Source organism: Neopelma chrysocephalum, unplaced genomic scaffold (genome assembly GCF_003984885.1).
Source record: "Neopelma chrysocephalum unplaced genomic scaffold, ASM398488v2 Primary Assembly neopelma1_23, whole genome shotgun sequence".
Taxonomy (NCBI): Eukaryota; Metazoa; Chordata; class Aves; order Passeriformes; family Pipridae; genus Neopelma; species Neopelma chrysocephalum.
Window position 1 is genome coordinate 9645139 of NW_020897691.1, and position 21047 is coordinate 9666185.

Here is a 21047-nt window from a genome sequence, read left to right on the forward strand (position 1 = left end):
GCACAATAAATGCCTTATCTGTAAAGGAACAGGAGTAGCTGTTGCTTTGTGTCCTGTGTTTTGTACGCGATTACTGAATTCAATCGAGTTTCCAATTTTTTATGTGGCAAAAAAATTATTGGTAATTATAATGTTACATCAGATTCTTCTTCAGAATTCTGTCTTCCAGCTCCATTAAGGATTTCATTGGCTTTGCAGCCCAATGGAGCCAGCTGGTGGTTTTGACTATCAGTGTGATAGCGTCCACCATATAGGGCATCAAAAAGCATTTTTCTTTTATTAGCTTGATATTAAAAATATTTGATTATGCATAGGTGAAATTTGGCATTGTATTCTGCTGTTCATTTTTATTTGTTCAGGTTACTAACTGAAGCTATATCTGAAATGAATGTTAAAGTAGAATAGGAAGAACTCATTTAATCTGTGTCCATTCACTTCGGATGGGAGGTTAGTCTCTTCTAGGAGCCCCAGACAGCTTTGTGGCTGCTCTGAGCATAGGAACAATCTCACACAGTTTACTGTATAGTAACCTTTAACTACTCCAGCTCATTGGGGATAACCTTATGAGAGAGGTTGGGATGTTGCACTATAAAGATCTGTGCTCTGGTCTTTTTGTAAGTACAGTTCTGTTATCACTTATGTCCATTCAGTAAGAAAGTAGATGCAAGTTTGTCTTCTCTCTCCACCTTGTCCATTTACAGTGTCCAGCAAACTGTTTTTCAGTTAAGCCATTTGGATCATCTTTTATTTAAAAAAAAAACTAACACAACCTCTACCTGTTAAGATGCCACGTGGATTTGTTATAATCGTTTTCAGCCAGAACAGGAAGATGTTGAAATAGCCACAGGTCAATGAAAATTACTGGCAGGAACTTGGTAATCTCAGTTTGACCTTTTGCCTGTTTGTGTATATGTTAAAAAAATATTTGTAGAATGGAGGCTAGAGCAGTGAATTTGCTCTAAAACTGGTATACTCAATACTTAAAAATCTTGGAGGCTTCTGCACAGAAATGGATTAAACAGAAAGAATTCCTTTCCACTGACTTACTTGATCATCATGTACTGTTATTTTCAATAGTGTTTTTGTGAATAAGGTGGTTGAAGATGAGAACCAAGAGCACTTGATGTAAATCTCCCTTTACATAGTTGAGACAGAGTAAAAAGGCTGCAGGGCCATGTCTTGCAGTCTGCAGAAATGTGGTGGTGAGTGCTGCAGTTGGGCTCAGTTTTAAGTTATCTTGGAAGTTTCTTGTAAGAAGGGCCAAATACTTCCAGGATTGTGAAAACGAGTGAAATGTATTTTGAAGTAAGAGACTGAGAAACTGGTGTTGTCTCATACTTGTTAAAGCTTCCCCCAGTGTGAAAGTTTAGCAAGCTGTCTGACACAGCATTGTGGTTTTGCTCTTCCAGTTTCACGTCCAAGAGCCATAATTTCCCTGATTTGTAGTAGCAGATCATGGCAGTAGCCAGGCAGGGTAAGAATGTCCCTGCAGAATGTTGTTGTAATAGTTGGTACAAGTATACATCAGGCCAGAAAATTGAAACTGAGGGAGCACCTCACATTGTCTATTGGAGACTGTAGAAAATCCATAGTGAAAAAAGACGGGTCAGTCAAGGGCTGGCCTGGAAATATCCAGTATAATGCAGTGTATATCTTTTGAAATGCACATATGCTTCACCTGATGCTACAGGAATCATTGAGGTATGAGGGAAGGGAGAACTAATCTGTATCTGAGCTAATCAGCATAGACTTTACAGTCAGCAGAAAGGGGCAGACTTACTAAGTCCTGTTTTAGAGGCCTGCTGTTGTCTGAAACAAAGCAAAGCCTAAAAGCAACCATTTCTCTGTCAGCTGGACACAAGTTTAAACAGATACCTGAGAGAGACATATGTTTGGATGAATCCTACTCTGGAAATCCTTCTGGACTTCAGTAGACTGTGGATCAGCTTTGGCTGAACTTCTGATTTTTGCTGATGTGAAGATGTGATAAGCTCATCAAGATCCTATTCAGCTGAGAACAAACTAATTTACCCCACATGCACTTTTGTTATACAAAAAGACATTATCCATTGTGAATCTCTGCAAAAGGGATTGGTACAGTAGTTTGACCTCATTGAAATAAGGGAGTCTTCCAAACAATGTTGCAAAGGAGTTTCTTTGCGTCCAGATGGATTTTCTGTGTTTTGTTTGTTCTCATTCTTAAAAGATACATATTTTCAGTCAATGTGTATACGTAATATATGCTTCTGTTTAGTACAATGATTGTAAACAATTATTCCCTTCACAGAAAAGAGGATGTGTGATAGTGAGTTAGCAGCTTGTTCCTTGGAGATTGACTGTGTGAATCTTTGAGGGACATGAACTAGAGGCTTCTTAGTAGTTTACAAAACCACAAGATGTAATGGGCCTTTTCCTAGGCCGGATTTCCAGTAGACTGCTGTAAATCTGTTTTAAACAGGTACTAGTGTGTGGTAACAGTCCTTAGGCACTGAAATATGTACATCTGCAAATGACCTAAGTCATAGCCATGGATGTAATAAAAGTGTACAGCTGAAGAGATAAGTATGCAGTTTTAGTATCTCTTGTTAAATATTTGTCCATGAAACTGGAGCCCAGCATGGGATGAGGTATTGTCAGGTACTTTGTGTAACTTTTTTTTATTTTATCTGTGTGTTTTTGTATAACTTTAAAAATTGAAGCTGGAGTCTACATAAATAAGCAGAGCTTGGATTTACAGCATTCATATGTGTTTTGGTAGCCCAGCTGAGTTACTGGAGAAGGCTGGATGCCCAAGGCTATTAACCATTTATGCAGCAAAGCCTGGTCCCCATTGTGCTCTCACCCTTTCTTTTGGGAGCAGTTCTAAGTGTGCCAGGGCTGCTTACAAGTTTTCCCATCAGATCACTCCAGTTACATACATGCATACCTGCACTCTTTCCTCATCCCAGGAAGATAGTTAGGTATTTAAGTAAGATTAAGCCGCTGTGTAAAAGGGACAAAAGTTACATTTCAAGTTGTTTAATATTGCAGTTCTTCTCTCAGTTTGCTTCTCTGTTGGCATAGACACAAGACCAGTTGCCCTTGTGTGGTGCCCTTTTTGATACTCCTTTTCTCTCTGCCCTCCACCTCTTATTTTCCTCTGTCTGTGTTGTTGCTAAATCTTGTCATATCATCTCTGTAGAATTTCTCTTTTGCCATCTTTTCTCTGCCTCATTCAGCTGCATCAGCCTCTCCTTCAGTGCCTTCACTGATGCTGTGTGCTGTGAACGGTAGCATTTAAACTATTTTGGTTTTGCCTTGATTCCATAATGACCTCACATTAGTCCCTTTCCCTATTAATGCTCTGCCTGTAAAATGCCATTGAGATAACGAACCTCATTACAACACGTTTTCCCCTGAAATAATAGCAGCAAGACTCCAGTTTGTGAAGTACAAACTGGTTGAACCCTTAGCTGATGCTTGATTTAATTAATAGGAGGACGCAAAATGTGCAAGCAGGCCAGTATTCCTCTCACAGGCAAAATGATAATTACCAAACCCTACAAGTGATTTGTAAACAGCAGATGGGTATTTTTCCTAAACTGACTAATCCGGTAATGTGATTATCTCTTATTACAGCCTTTTGTCCACTCTGCCTCACATTTTGAGATGAAACCTGATATTTTTCCTTTAATATGCATATTAAAGATGGTACAGTTCTTTTAAATCACCATGCAAATGTCCCAGGGCTTTGTATTTTCTACTTACTGTGCTGTGGTGCTGTTTTATTTGGATCAAGAAATGGTGAGGAAATGGTTGCAAATATGTTTTGCTTAAGCAGTTTATCTTCTTAGTGCAGCTGGAGTTTTTATTTCACACTCGAACTAGTAAAACATCAGAAATCTTTTTTTCTAGTTTGCGAAGCAACTGAGTACAGCAATAAGGAAACTGGAGTAATTTAGTAAGTATTTATAATTCTTGAATAGTATCCTGAACAGATAGTCCTTCCTCCTTTTTGGAGCCTAATATCATAGTATCTGAGCATTTCATAGTCTTTTCAGTGCTCTTATACTCCACTAACTCCATGAAAAAGGAAGATGACCTTACCTGCATTTTACTGATGGAAAGCTGGGACACACGGATGTGGGGCCTACCTGTATCCTGTCATGGAAATGGATGAGAGATGGGTTGCCATCACATTAGGACTGTCACACTAGGGCTTCCCTGTGAATGCTGATGTGCTGCAGCAGGTGTCAGGCAGCTCCGGTGAGTGGGCTGCAGTGGGTGGTGGGTGGGGGCATCGCTGGGAGGGTCACTGGTGGGAGTCACCTAAGCCACTCACAGAGAGTTTGTGAGTGGTTCAGAACAGAGTGCACAGGGAATGATAATGACCTGGGAATCAGACTTGAACTGTAGTGGAGAGTAACATATGAAGGCCTGTATAAATTAATTTTTTTTCAAAGCAGTCATGTATACTGTCCCCTACTGTTGCATGTTGTTTTCATAACCCTTTTTAGTGGCTACATAGCGTCATCATAAAGAAACAAGAATACTTACCCTTCTAGGAGTAATAATTTCTTCTAGGCACTGGCTCCAGACAGGCTGGGAGTTAGTTCCTTGGTGAATGAGAAGCAAGTGTTCCTCTTTTGCCTGTTCACCAGCAGAAAGGATCAGTAATGGACCTTACAGCTCTTCTGAGTTGTAAAGGCCAATGGCACACCTGTAAGCCATGCCAAGTAGGATGTTGACGAAAATGTTCCTGCTCTTATTTATTGCATCTTAGAGCAATATAGCTAAGTTCTTTGTCCTTTAATGGTGTGACTCATTTTGAGACTGTTTCTGTTAAAATTCACAAGTGTGTTTGAGTATTTGTAGAGTGCTGCTATATGAGTAAGGCTGGCCAACTGTTTGTATTTTTTTGTGACCAGACGGTTCTGCTTTTGTTCTGCTTTTTTTAACCCCTTGCTTTAATAGTTTTTTATGTGCTCTTTCTACTCACCACGCCTCATAAACTATTGCAGTTTGCACCAGAATTAGCAAAAAATTTAGCATTACTCTGACTAGTGGTTTGAGTCCAGGGTTGCAAGTTCAATCAAGAATTGGTGTGTGCCTGTATTTCATGTATATCTGCACTTGTAATAGGAAGATTGTTCTTCTTATGCATCTTCATAGTCATTGTGTTGTATATATTTGTCCTAGTCAGGAACTGAGTCTATAAAGACACTATAGTCATCAGATAAAGAGCACCAATCTTCAAGACCAAAATGCTTCAATCTGAGCTAAAGGAGAATTCAGTTATAGGCCACCTGATATCATGTATTACTGGATACATTTCAGACGATTTGTCTGTCCATTACTGCAGTATGAGATAATTTCATATTTTTTCTGTGTTAATTCTCACAGTATTCCCACAAGATAGTTAAAAGCAAATAAGAATAGTTCAGGTTGGGGAGGAAGTAGAAAAATGCCTAATTTACCAGAGCTGGAAAATCCTGATAAGTGGATTACTCCCAACACCTTGGAGTATTTTTTTAATCATGTAGATGTTTCAAGGATAAAAGTTCTTTTGAAAAAAAAATGAAATTTCAGTAGAAGTTCTGTTAAGGTTCCCGTGGCATTTATCAGTGAACATCCCTTTTGTAATGCCATTAAAAATCTGTCCACAATACTACTCTATTTAAGTATTTTTCAAAATTATACAGTAAACATGAATTCATCTCAGCAAGTTATCTTAGGCTTTCTTCATAGTCAGAAGAGAAAAAATGTGCACTTTTCAGGATGTGATTTCATCTGATCTCTTTTGATCATTAAGTCTCTCCTTCTCTCTATTGACTGCCAAGTAAACCTAGGCAATTATTTAAAATGATGTCGCCTGCACTATAAATACTTGCATTTATTTAGCTGAATCCAACACTAAGTGACTCATCAAAGACACACAAGAAGCCTAGTAGCACAAAAGACTGCACCCAAATCTTCCAGATACTCAAACCTCCACGTCATGGATTTCACCAGTCTATCCAGTAGATTGTATTTACTGCCTTTGCTCTCTGTGATTACATCTCTTCCCATTTAGCTTGTTTGACTTCTGCTGAACCTCAACTGTAAAACCGTGCATTAGGGAGAAGAAACTAAAAATGTGGGATAAAAAAATTGGAGCTGGAGGGAAGTGCTAAAGAGAATTTAATAGTTATTCTCTCTATAGAAAAGTCTGCTGAATTTAACAGTGACTGAGAGTGGGTTGTACTCCACAGAAATTGCTCTAAGGTTTTTGTTTTCCAGCAAGTTTTGACCTACTCGTTGGAATTCCATATGCAAGATAACACATAGTCACATTTGTGAAAGATCAGGGAAAGAAATCCCAATCTCTTAAAATTGTTGTGTATTATTTAACTCTATATGATCTTTTAAGAAGGTAGGTGACCTTATGCTTGAAAGCCAAATACAGACCTGGCACAATGTCCAACAGATTCACTGTGAGTTCCACGTGCTTCTTTAAGGGTGCAGTAAGTCCAATTCATTGTTGTTAAAGCAAATGTTTATTTGACAGTAGAGAACAAAGCAACCAGACCCATTTAGGGTATTATTTCTCAGTTTACATCTTTCCAGATCACAATAGAGGCCAGAACTTGGAATACAAACCATTTAAAATGGAAGATTTCTTTCTCAACTTTTACTCCAGCTGCTGGAGACTGGCTTAGGAAGAGGCTAATGAAAATGCTCCTATAAATTTTATTTTTAATGTGGATACTTGTCCTCAAAGAACTGAATACAGGCCAGCAGTTCATTCCCTGCCTTAGGCAGCATTTGAATAGCCTGTTATGTCTTGACACAAATTACTCTCTAATGGGTTGAACGAGATTAGAACCTGTAAACAGAGGTGGAAACCTAGCCTCATCTTTGTCAGACATATCCTGTCCTAACTATTCCCATATCAGATTTTAAACATGCTTAATGAACTGTATTATTTTGGAATGTTGTGTTGCCTGTGATACTTGGAAGTTAAATAGTTGTGATTTGGGTTTATGTTAGGTGGTAACCTGCCAAATGGCAAGACTGGTAACAAAATAAAGTCTGTATCTTGAGCATACACTATAGACAAATAACGATTCTCTCAAACAACAATAACATAACTTCAGAGTTATCATTATTTCTTATTTCCTCTTGCCGCATTTTCATTCATTTCTTTGTTGACCTCAACCCTTACAGCACGCAAGCCTGACTGCAAAACTTGCACATCAAAAGTGCACATATTTTTATTGAAAAATGAAGCTAGCCCGTTATGACCATACCTGTATCCCAGTCTTGATCCTCTGCAACTGAAGAGATGGCCAGGCAAGGAATAAAATCTTACATTAGCACCATGGCTTTTGCCCCTGTGATATGGTAACATAAAATTTTCCATTGGTAGAAGTAGCTGATTCTGGAATAACCACCTCTCCACATGTTTGAAGTCTTGGTGAGGAAAGTTTTTTGTGTGTGACTGAAATATATTGGGCACAGTTAATGTGGTCTCTGGCTTTGATGACCTTGGCGCTGTTTGTTCAGAAACCTCTTGGGGAGTAGCCAGACAAGACTCCAAAAGGGATTAAACTTGTCCATTTTCTAGGAGGTATTCTTTCCATAGTGTTTGCTGAGAGGCTGTGAAGCAGGCAAGATAAGAGACTACAGCTAAAGTGAAAAGAGTTGCTCTTTGGGAAGGCCTGTCCTTTTGAATGACTTTTTGCACTTCACTCCCAGGTTCATAGCCCTACACTTTCCGATCCTACTCCAATATGTGACAGTGAGTTGCAGTTAGAAGAGTTTTCTGTGGTTGCTCTCCATCAACCACCGGGCATTAGCGCCTCTCTTTCTTCAAGAGGTGTCTGTGCTATTTACAGTCACAAGACAAGAACGGAAGCTCTCTTCTCCTATGTCCCAAAGGAGAGCAGATCAAAATGTCCTTTTCATTCAAATACTGGGTTACTTTAATCTCCAAAACTTCTGCCAGCTTGGGGGAAGCCTCTAAGTGAGTAATACAGTATAGAATCAGACCCTGAATAGGTCTTTCTTGTAGTAGCATAGAGAAGCACTCTCCATTCCTCTTTTATCCTTCTGGTTCATTCCCCTCCCTCCTCTAGTCTGCCCTGCTTGACCATGTGCTTTCTTCAAACCGCCAAGAACATCCATCTCACTTTTGTCACAGGATGATGCTTTTTGTGCAAACATAAATATTTAGAGAAGTTTACAAAAGATTAAGCTTCATCAAGTCAAGCATTCCTGCTAATGCAATGTCGGGACAAGTCAGCAGGGAGCAAGGGCCTGGGCTGCTGTGCACAGCTGTTGCAAGATCAAACTATGGAGCATTCATTTTTGACTCCACCAAGTTCACTGATCAAAACCATTTTCAAAGTTGGCTGCTATTTTTTTCCAGAGTGAAATTCTTCCCATTGAAACAGCTTCTTCAGTATGCAGACTTTGTCTGTGTTGTGAATCTCTTGCCTCAGTTTTATTGTTGTTATGCAAATTCCTGATGCAGATATGCTGCACTTGCTGGAACAGTGAAAAAATGAATCCATGTTAGAGAAGTTCTTAAGATGCAACTCAGAGCAAAAACAGTTGGGAGATCTGTGATTTGATAGGTTGGGTCACTCTGATCATCAATATCTGAGAAAAATTGTGCCATATTCCTTATTAATGTAATACAGGGAGACTTCAAAAGACATAAATGAGAAAATCCTGTATAAGTAAGAATATTAATCAAGAATATAAGACCATTTGGTTTGTGGGGTTTTTTTTCCTAGTAAGATAATACAAACAGAAGTTATTCCAGAATTTATGCAGCAAAGCCCTTCCCAAATCTTCATTCGCAAAGCCTAGCCATGATGAAGCAATAAGATTATAGGAATGTATGCAAGGCAAATGGGTGCATGTGTGCAAACACATCAGCATATATTTCCTTTAAGGGGCTGTGTCCATCTTCAGTCTCAAGCACTGACAGTTTGGCTTTCTGCTCCAGTGGGAAGTGGATTTATCATACTAGCTAAAATACTATCTACCTTGTGGACAGCTCTCAAGTACCACCACTGTGGTGATGATCGGTGAAAAAAATCGATGTCTGACATGCTTTTCTTCAGTGCTGCTTTGCTGCCCCTTTCTAGCGAGGAGACCACAGGAAATCCACAGGAAATCCTACCTTCCTAGAAAAATATCCTGCTTCCTCCTAAGGACCCGTGGATCAGACAGCTCGACTTGACTTTGGGCAAATTGAAAAAGAATGTTCTTTCAAAGGAAGTGGCTCAAGCTTTATTGTTTGAGACACTAAAAACCACAGTAGACAAAAAAAGCAGCTGGTCTGACCAAGATGACCCTTAGAAGCCTCTTCTAATCAATGTTTTTACAGTTTAATGAAGTCACAAAATCTAACAGATATTTCCCATCTTTAGAATCCGTGCTTCTCTGATAAACTTTGGTAGGCCTTGTATTTGGTTCCATTCTTTTTAATATCTTTTTTTCCTGATATATTAATTAAAGAGGCATATAATTATTGGTTTTATTGCAAGTTTTTAATTAATTATGCTAATCTGTGGAAATGCTAGAAATTTTTAAGCATTCTTCCAGCAAGCTGAATTGTCAACACCTTAATACTTTCAATATATTCCTGTAACTGAACACATTTCATGAACCTAAAGAGGTTATATTAAATTTAGTAATACAATGAGAAATATTCTTAAGGTTGTAGGCCTGAGACTTTGATGACTAATATGAATGGACAAATTAAAACTCACTCATCATTAAACTTGCAAATGTTGCTGAAAGTGAGTTCATGGTTCAGGTTGAAGTACAATCTAGCTGAATTAAAAAGGAGTTTGCTGTTTGTGGTAGATCTCATCCACGGTTTTTGAGATCAAGGTGTCAGCTCAAAGGAGAAGAAAATCTGAGGAAGGTTTATGGTGTATATAGAATTTGGGCTAGTTTCCTTTTCACAGAGTTTTGTGTCCTGAATAATTTCCAAATTTGGATCCATATCCTGCATCACCTGGTTGCAGTGGATGGTTCTTGCTGGGCTGTGCTTCTGTGCAAAACAGAGATGGGCCAAATCATGAAATGGTGACAAGGTGCCCTCAAGCTGCATTGACTTGAGACGTCATGCAGTTTTTTTCATCATACCATAGCTTTTGGGTGGGGGTCCACACAAAGAGACTGGCCTGCAGAAGTAAATCCTCCCAAACTCTGCCTGTGCTTCATAGAGAGCAAGCTCTCAAGCATGTGAGGTCTAGTGTGGAGGTGATTCAGAAGGCCAACTCTTTGGGGAGTAATTTTTATCCTTCGTGCATAACCGCTGAACAAGATGGATGGTGAGCCCTGCTGTCCAGATACTTTATCTAAACTGTAGCATGGCAGGGTCGGCTAAGCTTGAGATAATGTTCTTACCAATGTGCAAGTCTCTCAGCTGCAGGCAGTTTACTACAGATTCATGTCCCTCAATATGAAAACTCATCACTTCTGAACTTGGTGGAGCCTTTGATAACAGCATGTGGATAATACTGGGTTTCTTTAGGAAACAGCTAATACAGAGTATTGAAATTGTATGAATTTACTACTGTTTTTCTCACCTAGGAAAAAAATTTAAAAAAAAATAAATTATGCATTTAACATCTCCCACAGCAATTAAATCCAGAAAAATGAGAAGAGAGGTCCTGACAGTTATGTACTTAGAAATTCTTTAAATCCCTCTGTGAAAACTGTTCATTAGTTTCAAGCATTTCCTTTCAGGCAAACCTTAAACTAGAGGAATTAGGTTCAGAAAAATGAGTTGTTGTGAGATGATGATTATTTTCCACAACTGTGGTAGCATGTACAAAGTAGACAAAGCTTTCCAAACCAAGCAGAAGATACAGTCCCTGTTCCAGAGCACATGAGTGCAAAGGGGCAGGGTAGGGAGGAGGAGGAATGAAGTTACAATATAGAAAGCAATCTTGGTAGTGCAAGCCATGTATCCAATGAATTACAGCTGGTAGAAAGTGATAGCAATTTTTCTGGACGAGAAGAGAATGAAATTTATTCTTGTTTAGTACAGAACATACTAAATTAGTAATTCCCCTCAAACTGGAATATGAAAAAAAGAAGTTTTGTACTCAAAATCCGAATTTTAGTTGTAGGAAAGTTAGAACAAGTAGTTTGGAGAAAAAAAAAAAAAAGGAAGAAAACCACTCACAAGCCCAAACCAAAAAGTTCAAATGTAGGTGTACAAAACATACAAAAATAAAAATAAGTCTAAATATTATCTTCCCTTATCATTATGTCCTTGAAAAGCAGGTCCTTTCTTCCAGGTTTCTTTTCAGCTCGGTAACTTTCTGGGTTGCTGCAAACTGTGTAGTCCCTCTGGGTCTCACATGACCCAGTCGCGCTCTTTTTAGAGGAACGTGCCAAAAAAACATGAAACAAACAACTGAAACAAACGCCATATGTCACAGCTTTCAAGATGAAAGTCCTAGTTGAACTGGTGTCTTTGAGGAATATGCATCTATTGACAGTGAAAATATTTTAACAAAAGAACCTGGAAAATCTGAAGCTAATTCTTGCAAGCAAGAAAGTGTGTGTCAGTCTTCCTCCCACTACCGCCCCATTTTCACATCTAATCATTAATTTGTTTTCTATTTAAAGGGTTACCGGTAGTAACATGAGAATTTTTGAGGTAAATAGGGAGAGACACTTTTAGCAATGTCTTTTCTTTATTACCTACTCATTTGAAGAATTGCTGCTTAAGACTAAGGAAGTTTTCTAAGATTGATTTAAATAATTAGTTGAGGGGAAACTGAGAAAGTATGTGGAGATATGTGTGCTGGACCCTCTGTAGTACAGATTTGAGTACATATCACTCTGCTAGCAAGGTCTCTGGTTCCACAGTGTATTTTTGACCTCAGTTTGTATATTCTGTCTTTACCTAGTCATATCTTGAGGCTCAATAAACAGAAGTACCAGGCCTGGATGTCCTGACGATTACCATCCCCAGCCAGTAACAGGCACGTGGAATATTTGGACAAGCATTTGTTTCTATTTTCAAAATTTGCTACATGACTATAGTGTCACAGAAGATGAGATTTTAAAAGTTAATATGTTTCCTTAGGATAAGAGCTCTGATTTGGGGATATTGTTTTGTTTTCTTTGCAGGAAGAAGGTATCGTGAAGGAAATAGACATCAGTCATCATGTCAAGGAAGGTTTTGAAAAAGCAGATCCTTCTCAGTTTGAGCTGCTGAAAGTATTAGGACAAGGTTCATATGGGAAGGTAATTTTTATTGTTATCTAATCACCTAGAGCAACACTGAAAATATAATATCTTTGAGTTCATTTACACTGAGAACATTGTCCATATATAAATTATATTGTAAAGGCAGATAAGCAAAGCTCTTTTATGTTCATTTTAATAACACTTTTGTCTTTTAGCTTGATTTCTGCATATAAACCAGTTTAGCAAATAATGCTTATGGTTCTGGGCAGTGAGCATCACTGTTTATAAAATTAGATTCTCCTCTCTTTTTCTGACCTGTTCACCAGGGAGTTGAGTGTGCCACTGCTGCTTAGTTGGAGGATATAAATAGGAACATTCAAAGATTTAAAGTTAGCTGCATAATTCCCACTAAGGGCAAATGGGACCTCAAGCACATTTCCAAGTCCCAGACTGCTGTTAAACTCACACTCAGAGACCCTGACAGGATCCTGGAGATAAACCTCACTGCAGAGGATGGCCATCATTATGGTGAGATCATAGGGGGGAAAAAACCTGGCTACATGACCACAAGCTAATTTATGGAAATAGCATTCTTCACATAACCTTTAAACCAATGATTTTCTGAATCCCAAAGACAGTTCTTCTTCAGCAGGACATGTTAGTTGGAAATGAGAATAGGAATGAAAGATGGAAAAAAAGAGGGACGAGTCAATTCTTCCTTAAAGTCTTTCTATAGTTTAAATAAGTCACTGAAACCTTTGGAACAGTGAACCTAATTGAAACCAGGCATGAAAGACCTTATAATTGTAAGTATATTATTTTGTGGGTTTTTAAAAAATACTTCCCAATCAGGGCCTTTAGTTTTATTCCTAAAAGAAGCTATATTGAGAGTATTTATCAACTTCCTGAGTATTCTAGAATTATATTGATAATTAAGTCTATTAGAAGTTCCCTGAGATGAGAGGTATCAGGAAAGTTAACATTCAATACCAAGTTTTGATCTAGAGAATTTCTTGAGAACACAGTGATGATATTTGAGTTTTGAAAATTAAATAAATGTGAAAAATCAAACAACTCAAAATTAGGTTTACTGTATGACTCAATACAAGAAGGAGAAGAGCAAGAGAAGGAAATGTCTTCTGCAAAAGCAACACACGCAGAATGGCCAGTTTTCAGATTCAGGCAGTAAAGATTTTAGAAATGGTTCACTGTCTGTCTTATAGTGTATTGGTGTATATCAGTATTAACTGTTTGAGTTGGCTTTCTAGCTTTAGCCATTTTATAAGCAGAATGCCTAGTCTCTGCCACCACTTCACAAAAGGAGATCTGATTTCTGGGAGATCAGAGTGTGAGTATGGACATCATACTTGTTTGTAGCTGCGTGTGATTACTTTCTGTTTCTTTTGCAGTCTTCAACCACCTAAATTTTCATCACCTTGGTATTTGAGCTAATGCTTCAAATCATAAGTGTCTGGGGATGCAAACCTTTAGATTTTCAAGTTGTTCACCCAAGGTCTAAATAATTTCTTTCAGGATTAGAGATAATTTCTAAGAGAGTAGCCTCAACATTCTTGAGAGACATAGCACTTGCTTAGCTTTCTAGATTAGGATTTGCGTGATAAACCAATTGTTCCAGCTCAGAGAGTTTTGCTAGTTCAGGTGTTAATAACCTGAGGTGCTTGCAAACATATTAAAATAGAAAACTGAAAGTCATGCTCAACCACATGCCCATGCTATTTTGGGAAACTAGTATAGTATAGCTAATATAACCAGTCAAGTAAGCACTCCAGGGCCACTTAGTGGTTTCAAGAGTGATGTAGCTTTACCTTTAAGAATAATCAGAAGGATGACGTCATTTTGCAGTACAATGCATTTTCATTTGTTCTGTTTCCTTTTTGTTTTGATGATTATTTTGGTGTCCTATGAAAAAGAACACAGTGTTCTTGACTCATCTTTTTTGGAAGGAATGCAGACAAGTGCCCTATCCCATGCTACGGGGAACAGCTGACTAGTGACTAGCAGCGTAAATTGGTAATTTTGCTTATTATAGCTATACAGGTATTACAAGTTTTGCTAGATTACATGGCAGACAAGATATTTCTAGAAGTGCAGCCTAATATCTCTGCAGATGCAGCATGCTGTGCTTTTCTACGTGCACTACTGCTTAAAACCATTATCTTAAGGGTTTGGCTTTGGGCATTTTTTGGGGGTAAAGAGTCCATAACCATTTTTGCAGAATAATAGTAATACAGCTGAAAATCTGGTGTCTGGGCAAGCTTGCTTTTGACTTTCTGCTCCCTTTCAATGTAATGCAAAAATTAAATCTTTTACTTGAGCTGGATAGAAAAATATCCCAGCTTTTCTCTGTAAACTTCTAAATGGATTGACTTCCTGTTAATGCTGGAGCAGCTGAGCTTAATTTATCATGAATGTTAATGAAAAACACTTCACAAAGTCTTATGTGTTCCTATTGGATCCAGATTTCATCATTTGTTCCTACAGTTGTGAGTGCCGGAGCTATTTGTGTGTTCATCAAACTAGGAAACAGGAGATGGGAACAAGCAACATGTGCCCAAGCTCAGCTAGTCAGGGCAGCTTGGCTGAGGAACTGTGCATATCTCCTGTACACAGGAAACATCTTGAGAAGGAAAGTCTCACCAAAAGTGTATCAGATCATATGCAGAAGTGTGGTAGCAATGATGCTGTCAAATGTAAGAGTTCTAATTAAAGTGTTGGGGGTTTTTTCTATTTCTAGCTTCTGTACCTGTTTGGTAAAAGTTATTCTCCCTCCCCACAAACCTTTCCTTAAGGGGTGTTTGAGAAGATCCTAATCTGTTTACAGATTTTTATTTTAGTAAGAAAAGTCTTTCAACTTGCAAATAATGCACTAGAAACAGACTTCCTCTTTTTTTTTTTTTTGGCTTTTTATATTTTAGGTGGAGACAGTTAACAAAGCTGCATGGTTCCTGGACAGGAAATTAATAAAATAATTGCTAAAGAATTTTTAATCTAACTAGACATTCATTAGTTATATAATTTCACCTAGACTTTGTTAATTTATATATTTGTAATTACATGCTATGTACGTGGTACTGTATTTTTATTTCTGCATTTGTCTTCAGCTTCTGTCCAGTAACACAAGTGCTGAAATAAAAAAAAAAAAAAGACACTGTTGTCTGGTACTTCTGACCTCAGCAGACAGTAAGTCCTGGGAATCAACTAAAAGATTTGTTTATTTTATTTTCAATTTTTAAAACACTGAAAGTCTTATAAAGACCAAACTAAGCTACTGATTTCTTTGTTCACTACCCCTCCAGTGCTCAGATGCACTCAGGGGCAGATATATATATTTGCATGGAGTAAAACAAATAGGATACATTTTTAGCTACAATTTTAGTTTATTTCAGTTAAAAATTTACACTGTCAGAAGATGAGGCATAGGAGACCATACCAGGGAAAACTATCTTTATTAGAATAACAGATTTTCACCTGTATGGACTTTCTGCTTCAGTTACATCTTAGGCAAAGTCACCATTCATGGTTTCCAGCATAAATTAGACCAAATTGGTTTTTCTCTTTAATGTAATTGATGGCAATAATTTTAAGACACTGCACATTCCAAAACACAAATGAGACATAAATTTTTTTCATGTAAAGTTTGTCAGAATATGACGAGCTATGTGCACACTAATTCTGACTCTTCACCCAACTTTAATTGGATATATAAGGGCAGTTAATAATGTTGAACATATTTTCTTTCTGAGGTGCTAAAGGCTTAAAACTGAAAATTTCCAGAGCTAGCTCAACCAATTGCAGGTGAAATAGATAAGAAATACTTTCAGCTAGTAATGTTCATTGGATTTCCTGAATAGTATCTTTTCTCCTGTCAAATGCAGTAAGGCTTATAAGTAGAAATTCAGTACTTATCTGTACAAAACATTTGCTTTTTACAGGTATTTCTGGTAAGGAAGATCAAAGGATCTGATGCAGGCCAACTTTATGCCATGAAGGTACTTAAGAAGGCAACTCTGAAAGGTAAGGACTGGGACAGTGGCTGCAGTCTCTATTTCTGTGCTAATTAGTAATTTATTTTCCATGCCATTTTTTACATCACTGCTGCTTTATGGTATGTGAGTGCATAAATACATCTCTGCTATCCTCTAAAATTCTGCCTCACTGTAGTGAATGTTCTAAAAAAACATAAACAAAAATATATTACCTATAAAGTGTGGGAGAAGGAAAAGAGGGGTTTGGAGTTTCCCAGCTGCATGCTTTCTTCATTTTCTTAGTGTTATTTATAGGACTTCTGTTGGGTATATATTAATTTATATTGCAGTGTCAATATCTTTATGTTGCTGAAGTAAATAAGAATAACCCCTCAGACATCAATATGTACCAGAAACTTATTTCTGTTTCTTTTGACGACCCATAACTTTTCACCCAAAGTGAAAACTTGATATTCCCTCTTTTGCTGTGCAACTCTGAGGTGTATTGAGCAGCTTTGGAGAGGGGGAGGGTTTCTTTTGCATCCCCAGACACTTGATTGCTTCTTAATAATTGATGGCTAAATATGTAACATTAGATTACACTGGAAAAGACCTGTATTATGGCAGTGTCTTAGGAAATCTCAAAATTTAGATAGTGATTTTAAACTACCTGTATTGTACCATCAAATTTCTATTCTTTCAAGAACAGGCACCTCTGTGTTTGCAGTTCCTTGGTTCATTTTAGCACAGAAACATTGCTCTCCTCCCTTGGCTGTTACAGCAGGCTATTTATTGTTTTCTCAAGTGAGGGTCACAAAATCCAAAAGTTGAAGCTACTTTGTGATTTTGCTGGATTGCATTTCTCTCCCCTTCAGACTACTTACCCCTCTGACTGCTAGCTCTGGATTTCCCATTAATCTCAAGATAACTAGCACATCGGTAGGAACTAATCTGTCCACACTAGTTTCTACAAATAAGTTAAACTTGACAGCTGTTTAACTCAAAGTACAAAAAAAAAGACAGAATCCCATTGTCACAGGGCAAGTGAGACAAGCAACAGCAAGGATTGCTGTCAGTAAGCTTCCATGTAACTTTTGGCACAGAGATAATATTTCTGACAGCTTAACCTTACCTTTTAAGTGAGAGTGCTGAGTTGTTGCTGACTTATCATCATGGCTAGGCTTCACGAACGAAGATTTGGGAAGGGCTCTACCCACATTTGCTGCATGTGCATTGATGGCTAAAAAGGCCAATACGAGACAGGCACGTCCAGTTGCAAAAGGCACAGCAGAAAGACTCCTTAGATGGTATATTCTGCAAGGCTCGATTCTTTCTGCGTTGTCTTTTCTCCTCAAGGGTGATCCTGCGTGCTTTCTCAAAAGCATCAGCAGCGTTATAGATGGTGTGTCTCCAGGCCTCCCGATTGGAGGCCAGAGTAGACCAGTTATGGTGGTCAATATGGCCAAGGCTGAGATGTTGTTTCAGGGAGTCCTTGTATCTTTTCTTCGGGGCTCCTCTCTTGCGGCAGCCAGTGGCAAGTTCACCATAAAGCAGGATCTTAGGGAGGCAGTGGTCCTTCATCCTGGAGACGTGTCCTGCCCAACGCAGCTGTGTTCTCAGCAACATGGCCTCAATACTTGTGACTGCTGCTTGTTCAAGAACAGATGTATTGGTCACATAATCTGACCAGTGGATGTTTAGGATTGTACGGAGGCAGCGTTGATGGAAGCGTTCTAGGAGACGCAGGTGGTGGCGGTAGATGACCCATGATTCAGATCCATATAAGAGAGTAGACAGCACTATGGCTTTGTAAACACTGATCTTGGTACTTTTCTTCAAGTGTTTATTTCGCCAGACTCTTTTATGAAGCTTTCCAAAAGCACTATATGCCTTCGCTAACCTGTTGTCTATCTCCCTGTCAATCTTACCATCCGAGGAGATGAGGCTGCCTAGGTAATTAAACTGCTGGACTGATTTGAGCACTGATTGGCCAATGGTGATGTGGGGATGATGGGGGACTTCCTGAGGTGCAAGTTGATGGAGAACTTCTGTCTTCTTTAAGCTGACTTACAGCCCAAAGAGCTCAGCAGTCTCAGCAAAGCAGGATGTTAAACGCTGCAGAGCTGCTTCTGTGTGGGCAACAAGGGCGGCGTCATCAGCATAAAGCAGCTCCCGGACAAGATGGTTTAAGGTCTTGGTGTGGGCCTTCAGTCACCTTAGGTTGAATAGGCTTCCGTCAGTACGGTATTGAATGTAGATACCGTCCTGATCATTGAGGTCTGCCAAGGCCCTTTGGAGCATCATGCTGAAAAAGACTGTGAATAGGGTAGGAGTGAGAACGCAGCCTTGTTTCATGCCATTCTTTGTTAGAAAATGGCAGATTTTGGAATGTTTAGGCTGTCCCCCCAAGTTCCTTAAAATGATCATCTCACTCTACGAGGATCAGCACAGCCAAGTCAGATATGGCAACACACTCTCTGTTGCTGACTACCTACACTCAAAAAGGCTGGAAGTCACTCCAATGTGAGGTATTTATTATTATGTCAATGAGAGCAAAGCTACAAGTATTTGTTAGCTCTGCGTTCAGTATTTCCTGACAAAAGGCATGCTAGAAGACAAAGTTCTGAATGATTTTGCTTTCTGACCTGTACTCAGCACAGTACTACGTGGAGCAGGACAGTTAAAGCTCTTGGTGCCAATGCCACTGACATGGCCAGACAGCCCTAAATGTTATCGTAGTTGTTTTCTGTAGTGAAACAAATTTGCAACACATGTAAATGGAGAAGTTGGAAAGAAAAGAAAAGCTGATTTCTTTTCTGGATTAGTCTGAAGAATGAAAACCTAGATAAATAAAAACATTAGGAAGTTAAATGCCTTCAGGAGTGATGGTTTAAAACTAGCTTTTACGTTGCTCTGAAGAGAAACCATAGGGGGTCCTGTTGAAGGTATTCCTATCCCGGGAGCCTGACTCTGGCTGTGGCTGGCGGGTAGTGTTTAGGAAGAAGTAGAACTACTAAATGGTGTTTTCTCCACTGTGTCTGCTGCCTCCTGCCTCTTTCCAGAATAGTTGCCCGTTGTTAACATGATCCCAACTTCACCAACAGCAAAGGTTAGTATAAGAAGGGTACAGCAAGCAGCAGCAGCACTCTTCAAGCATTTACAGCTCAAAAATGGTTTTCATGCAAAAGAGACTTTGTAGATCAATCGCATGTGTAGGTTTGAGCTTGAAAAAGATGTGCTAATCAGCAAAACCACTGCTGCTTTGTAGGGAAAATTAGGCTCTAAAATATTCCAGTTTCAATTGTAAAAGTTTGCAGAGACAGGTGCTCTACACATGACTATTTGTGAAAATTAAATTAATTTTAACCTGCTGAATGTTTATATTAAATGTAGAGTATATCTGAATAAGCACGTATAACAGCATGGATCCTTCAAAGTGAGAAAGCCACTGCTCCTCTCATTTTTAAATGAGAGCATTGGACACAAGTTTCTTTCCTTCCTGGATCATTTCCTTTTTCAGGAGCTTGTGGGTATCTGATTTTAAAGCAGAAAGCTTCCTGATGAAACTAGATAAGTGTTTCATTCTAATTATTAACTTTAGGAAAACCTTGTTCAAAATGTTTAAGGATGTTATGTCTGTTAGGTACCAGGTATTGAATACATCAGATTTAAGGCTGCATGTATGTATAATTAACTTATGTCTTTCAAATGCTATATATTAAATAACAGTACCCTAATAGCTACCTTTGCAAATATAAACCCTTTTTAAGGGATCCAGATTTTCTAAGACTAAATAAGGCACTTAAATACCTTCCAAGAGTGAGACTTTTGCCTTTCAGAATGTCATTAGATAATACTCTTAAAATGTTGCTTTCATGTGTTCATTACACTCTACTTTTTCTTTTCCTTTAAAATCAGATTTTTGGATTAAAAAATTGAAGAGAATAAAGTTGATCTGTATGTTTAAAAGCTTACAGAAATATATCAGTGAGTCTCAACTGCCCATCCTGAATACATTGTGATACTGAGGAAGCAGAAATAAAACAGGGACTGTTTGTTCTGTGTATATTTGTGCCTTGTATTCACCAGCAAAGCTGGAACAGATGGACAGGGCAGGCTGGTTGTTTTGATTCACTCAGCATTTCTCTCGAGGTGTCTTAGGCTTCATTGGCTTTACTGAATGTGCTTCAGGATTCCATGATCAAGAGTTGTTTAGATTGGTTACAATGTAAGCCTCATTAAACACTCATGAAATGCCCATAAATCCCCAGCAGGTTGCTGTGCTGGAATGCAAGGGCTACTTTCTGGAGCTTGAAAATCAAAGACCCATTCCTTCAGGAGACATGCAATCTAAGAGAAAGTGGCATGAAGCCATAATTCACTGGCATAATGCTTATGAACTTTATAAGTATTTCGGTGATGATCTAGTGAAGGTTATGTGATGGATCATGAGGAAGTAGTTTGCATCTGCATGTCTGGTTGGTAATAGGCTGTGTAAATCTTGGCACTGGAAGCTAGTTGACCCTGAGAATGCAAACTACCTGTTTCTGCTTTTGGGGTTTAGAAATTATAATCTTTTTTGTCAAAACCTCTGAAGCGCTTTGCAGTTTATGATCCCCTCAGTTTAAGCCACTAGGCTTAGGGCTTTACTGTTGAGTGCTGAGTGTGTGTGATGGTTATAGGTGTAGTAAGCCGTGAAAGCAGAGAGCTTGTGGTGTTCTCGGGGACGTTGGATTGATGATATTAATTATACACTAAATTGAACAACTAACTTAGATATCACCAGGTGAAGTGTGATTTCCATCTAAACGATTGATAAAATTTTAGTAGTGTTTTCCCTGATTGGACACCAACTGAAGTGGCTTCTTCAGT

The 21047-nt window shown here is 38.5% G+C and overlaps 1 protein-coding gene across 9 annotated transcripts in view; it reads left to right on the top strand.

Moving 5' to 3' along the window:
• Positions 1–21047, top strand: part of RPS6KA2 (ribosomal protein S6 kinase A2) — a 283503-nt gene that overhangs the window by 169624 nt on the left and 92832 nt on the right. For 7 of the 9 annotated variants that reach the window (XM_027686577.1, XM_027686606.1, XM_027686594.1 and 4 more), the window contains 2 exons: positions 12130–12246; positions 16143–16224. In XM_027686577.1, the coding sequence (XP_027542378.1) occupies positions 12130–12246; positions 16143–16224 (199 nt within the window). Of the gene's footprint in view, positions 1–3922; positions 3941–6839; positions 6857–12129; positions 12247–16142; positions 16225–21047 lie in introns of those variants that run through there. The other 2 variants (XM_027686641.1, XM_027686631.1) reach the window with 2 other exon arrangements.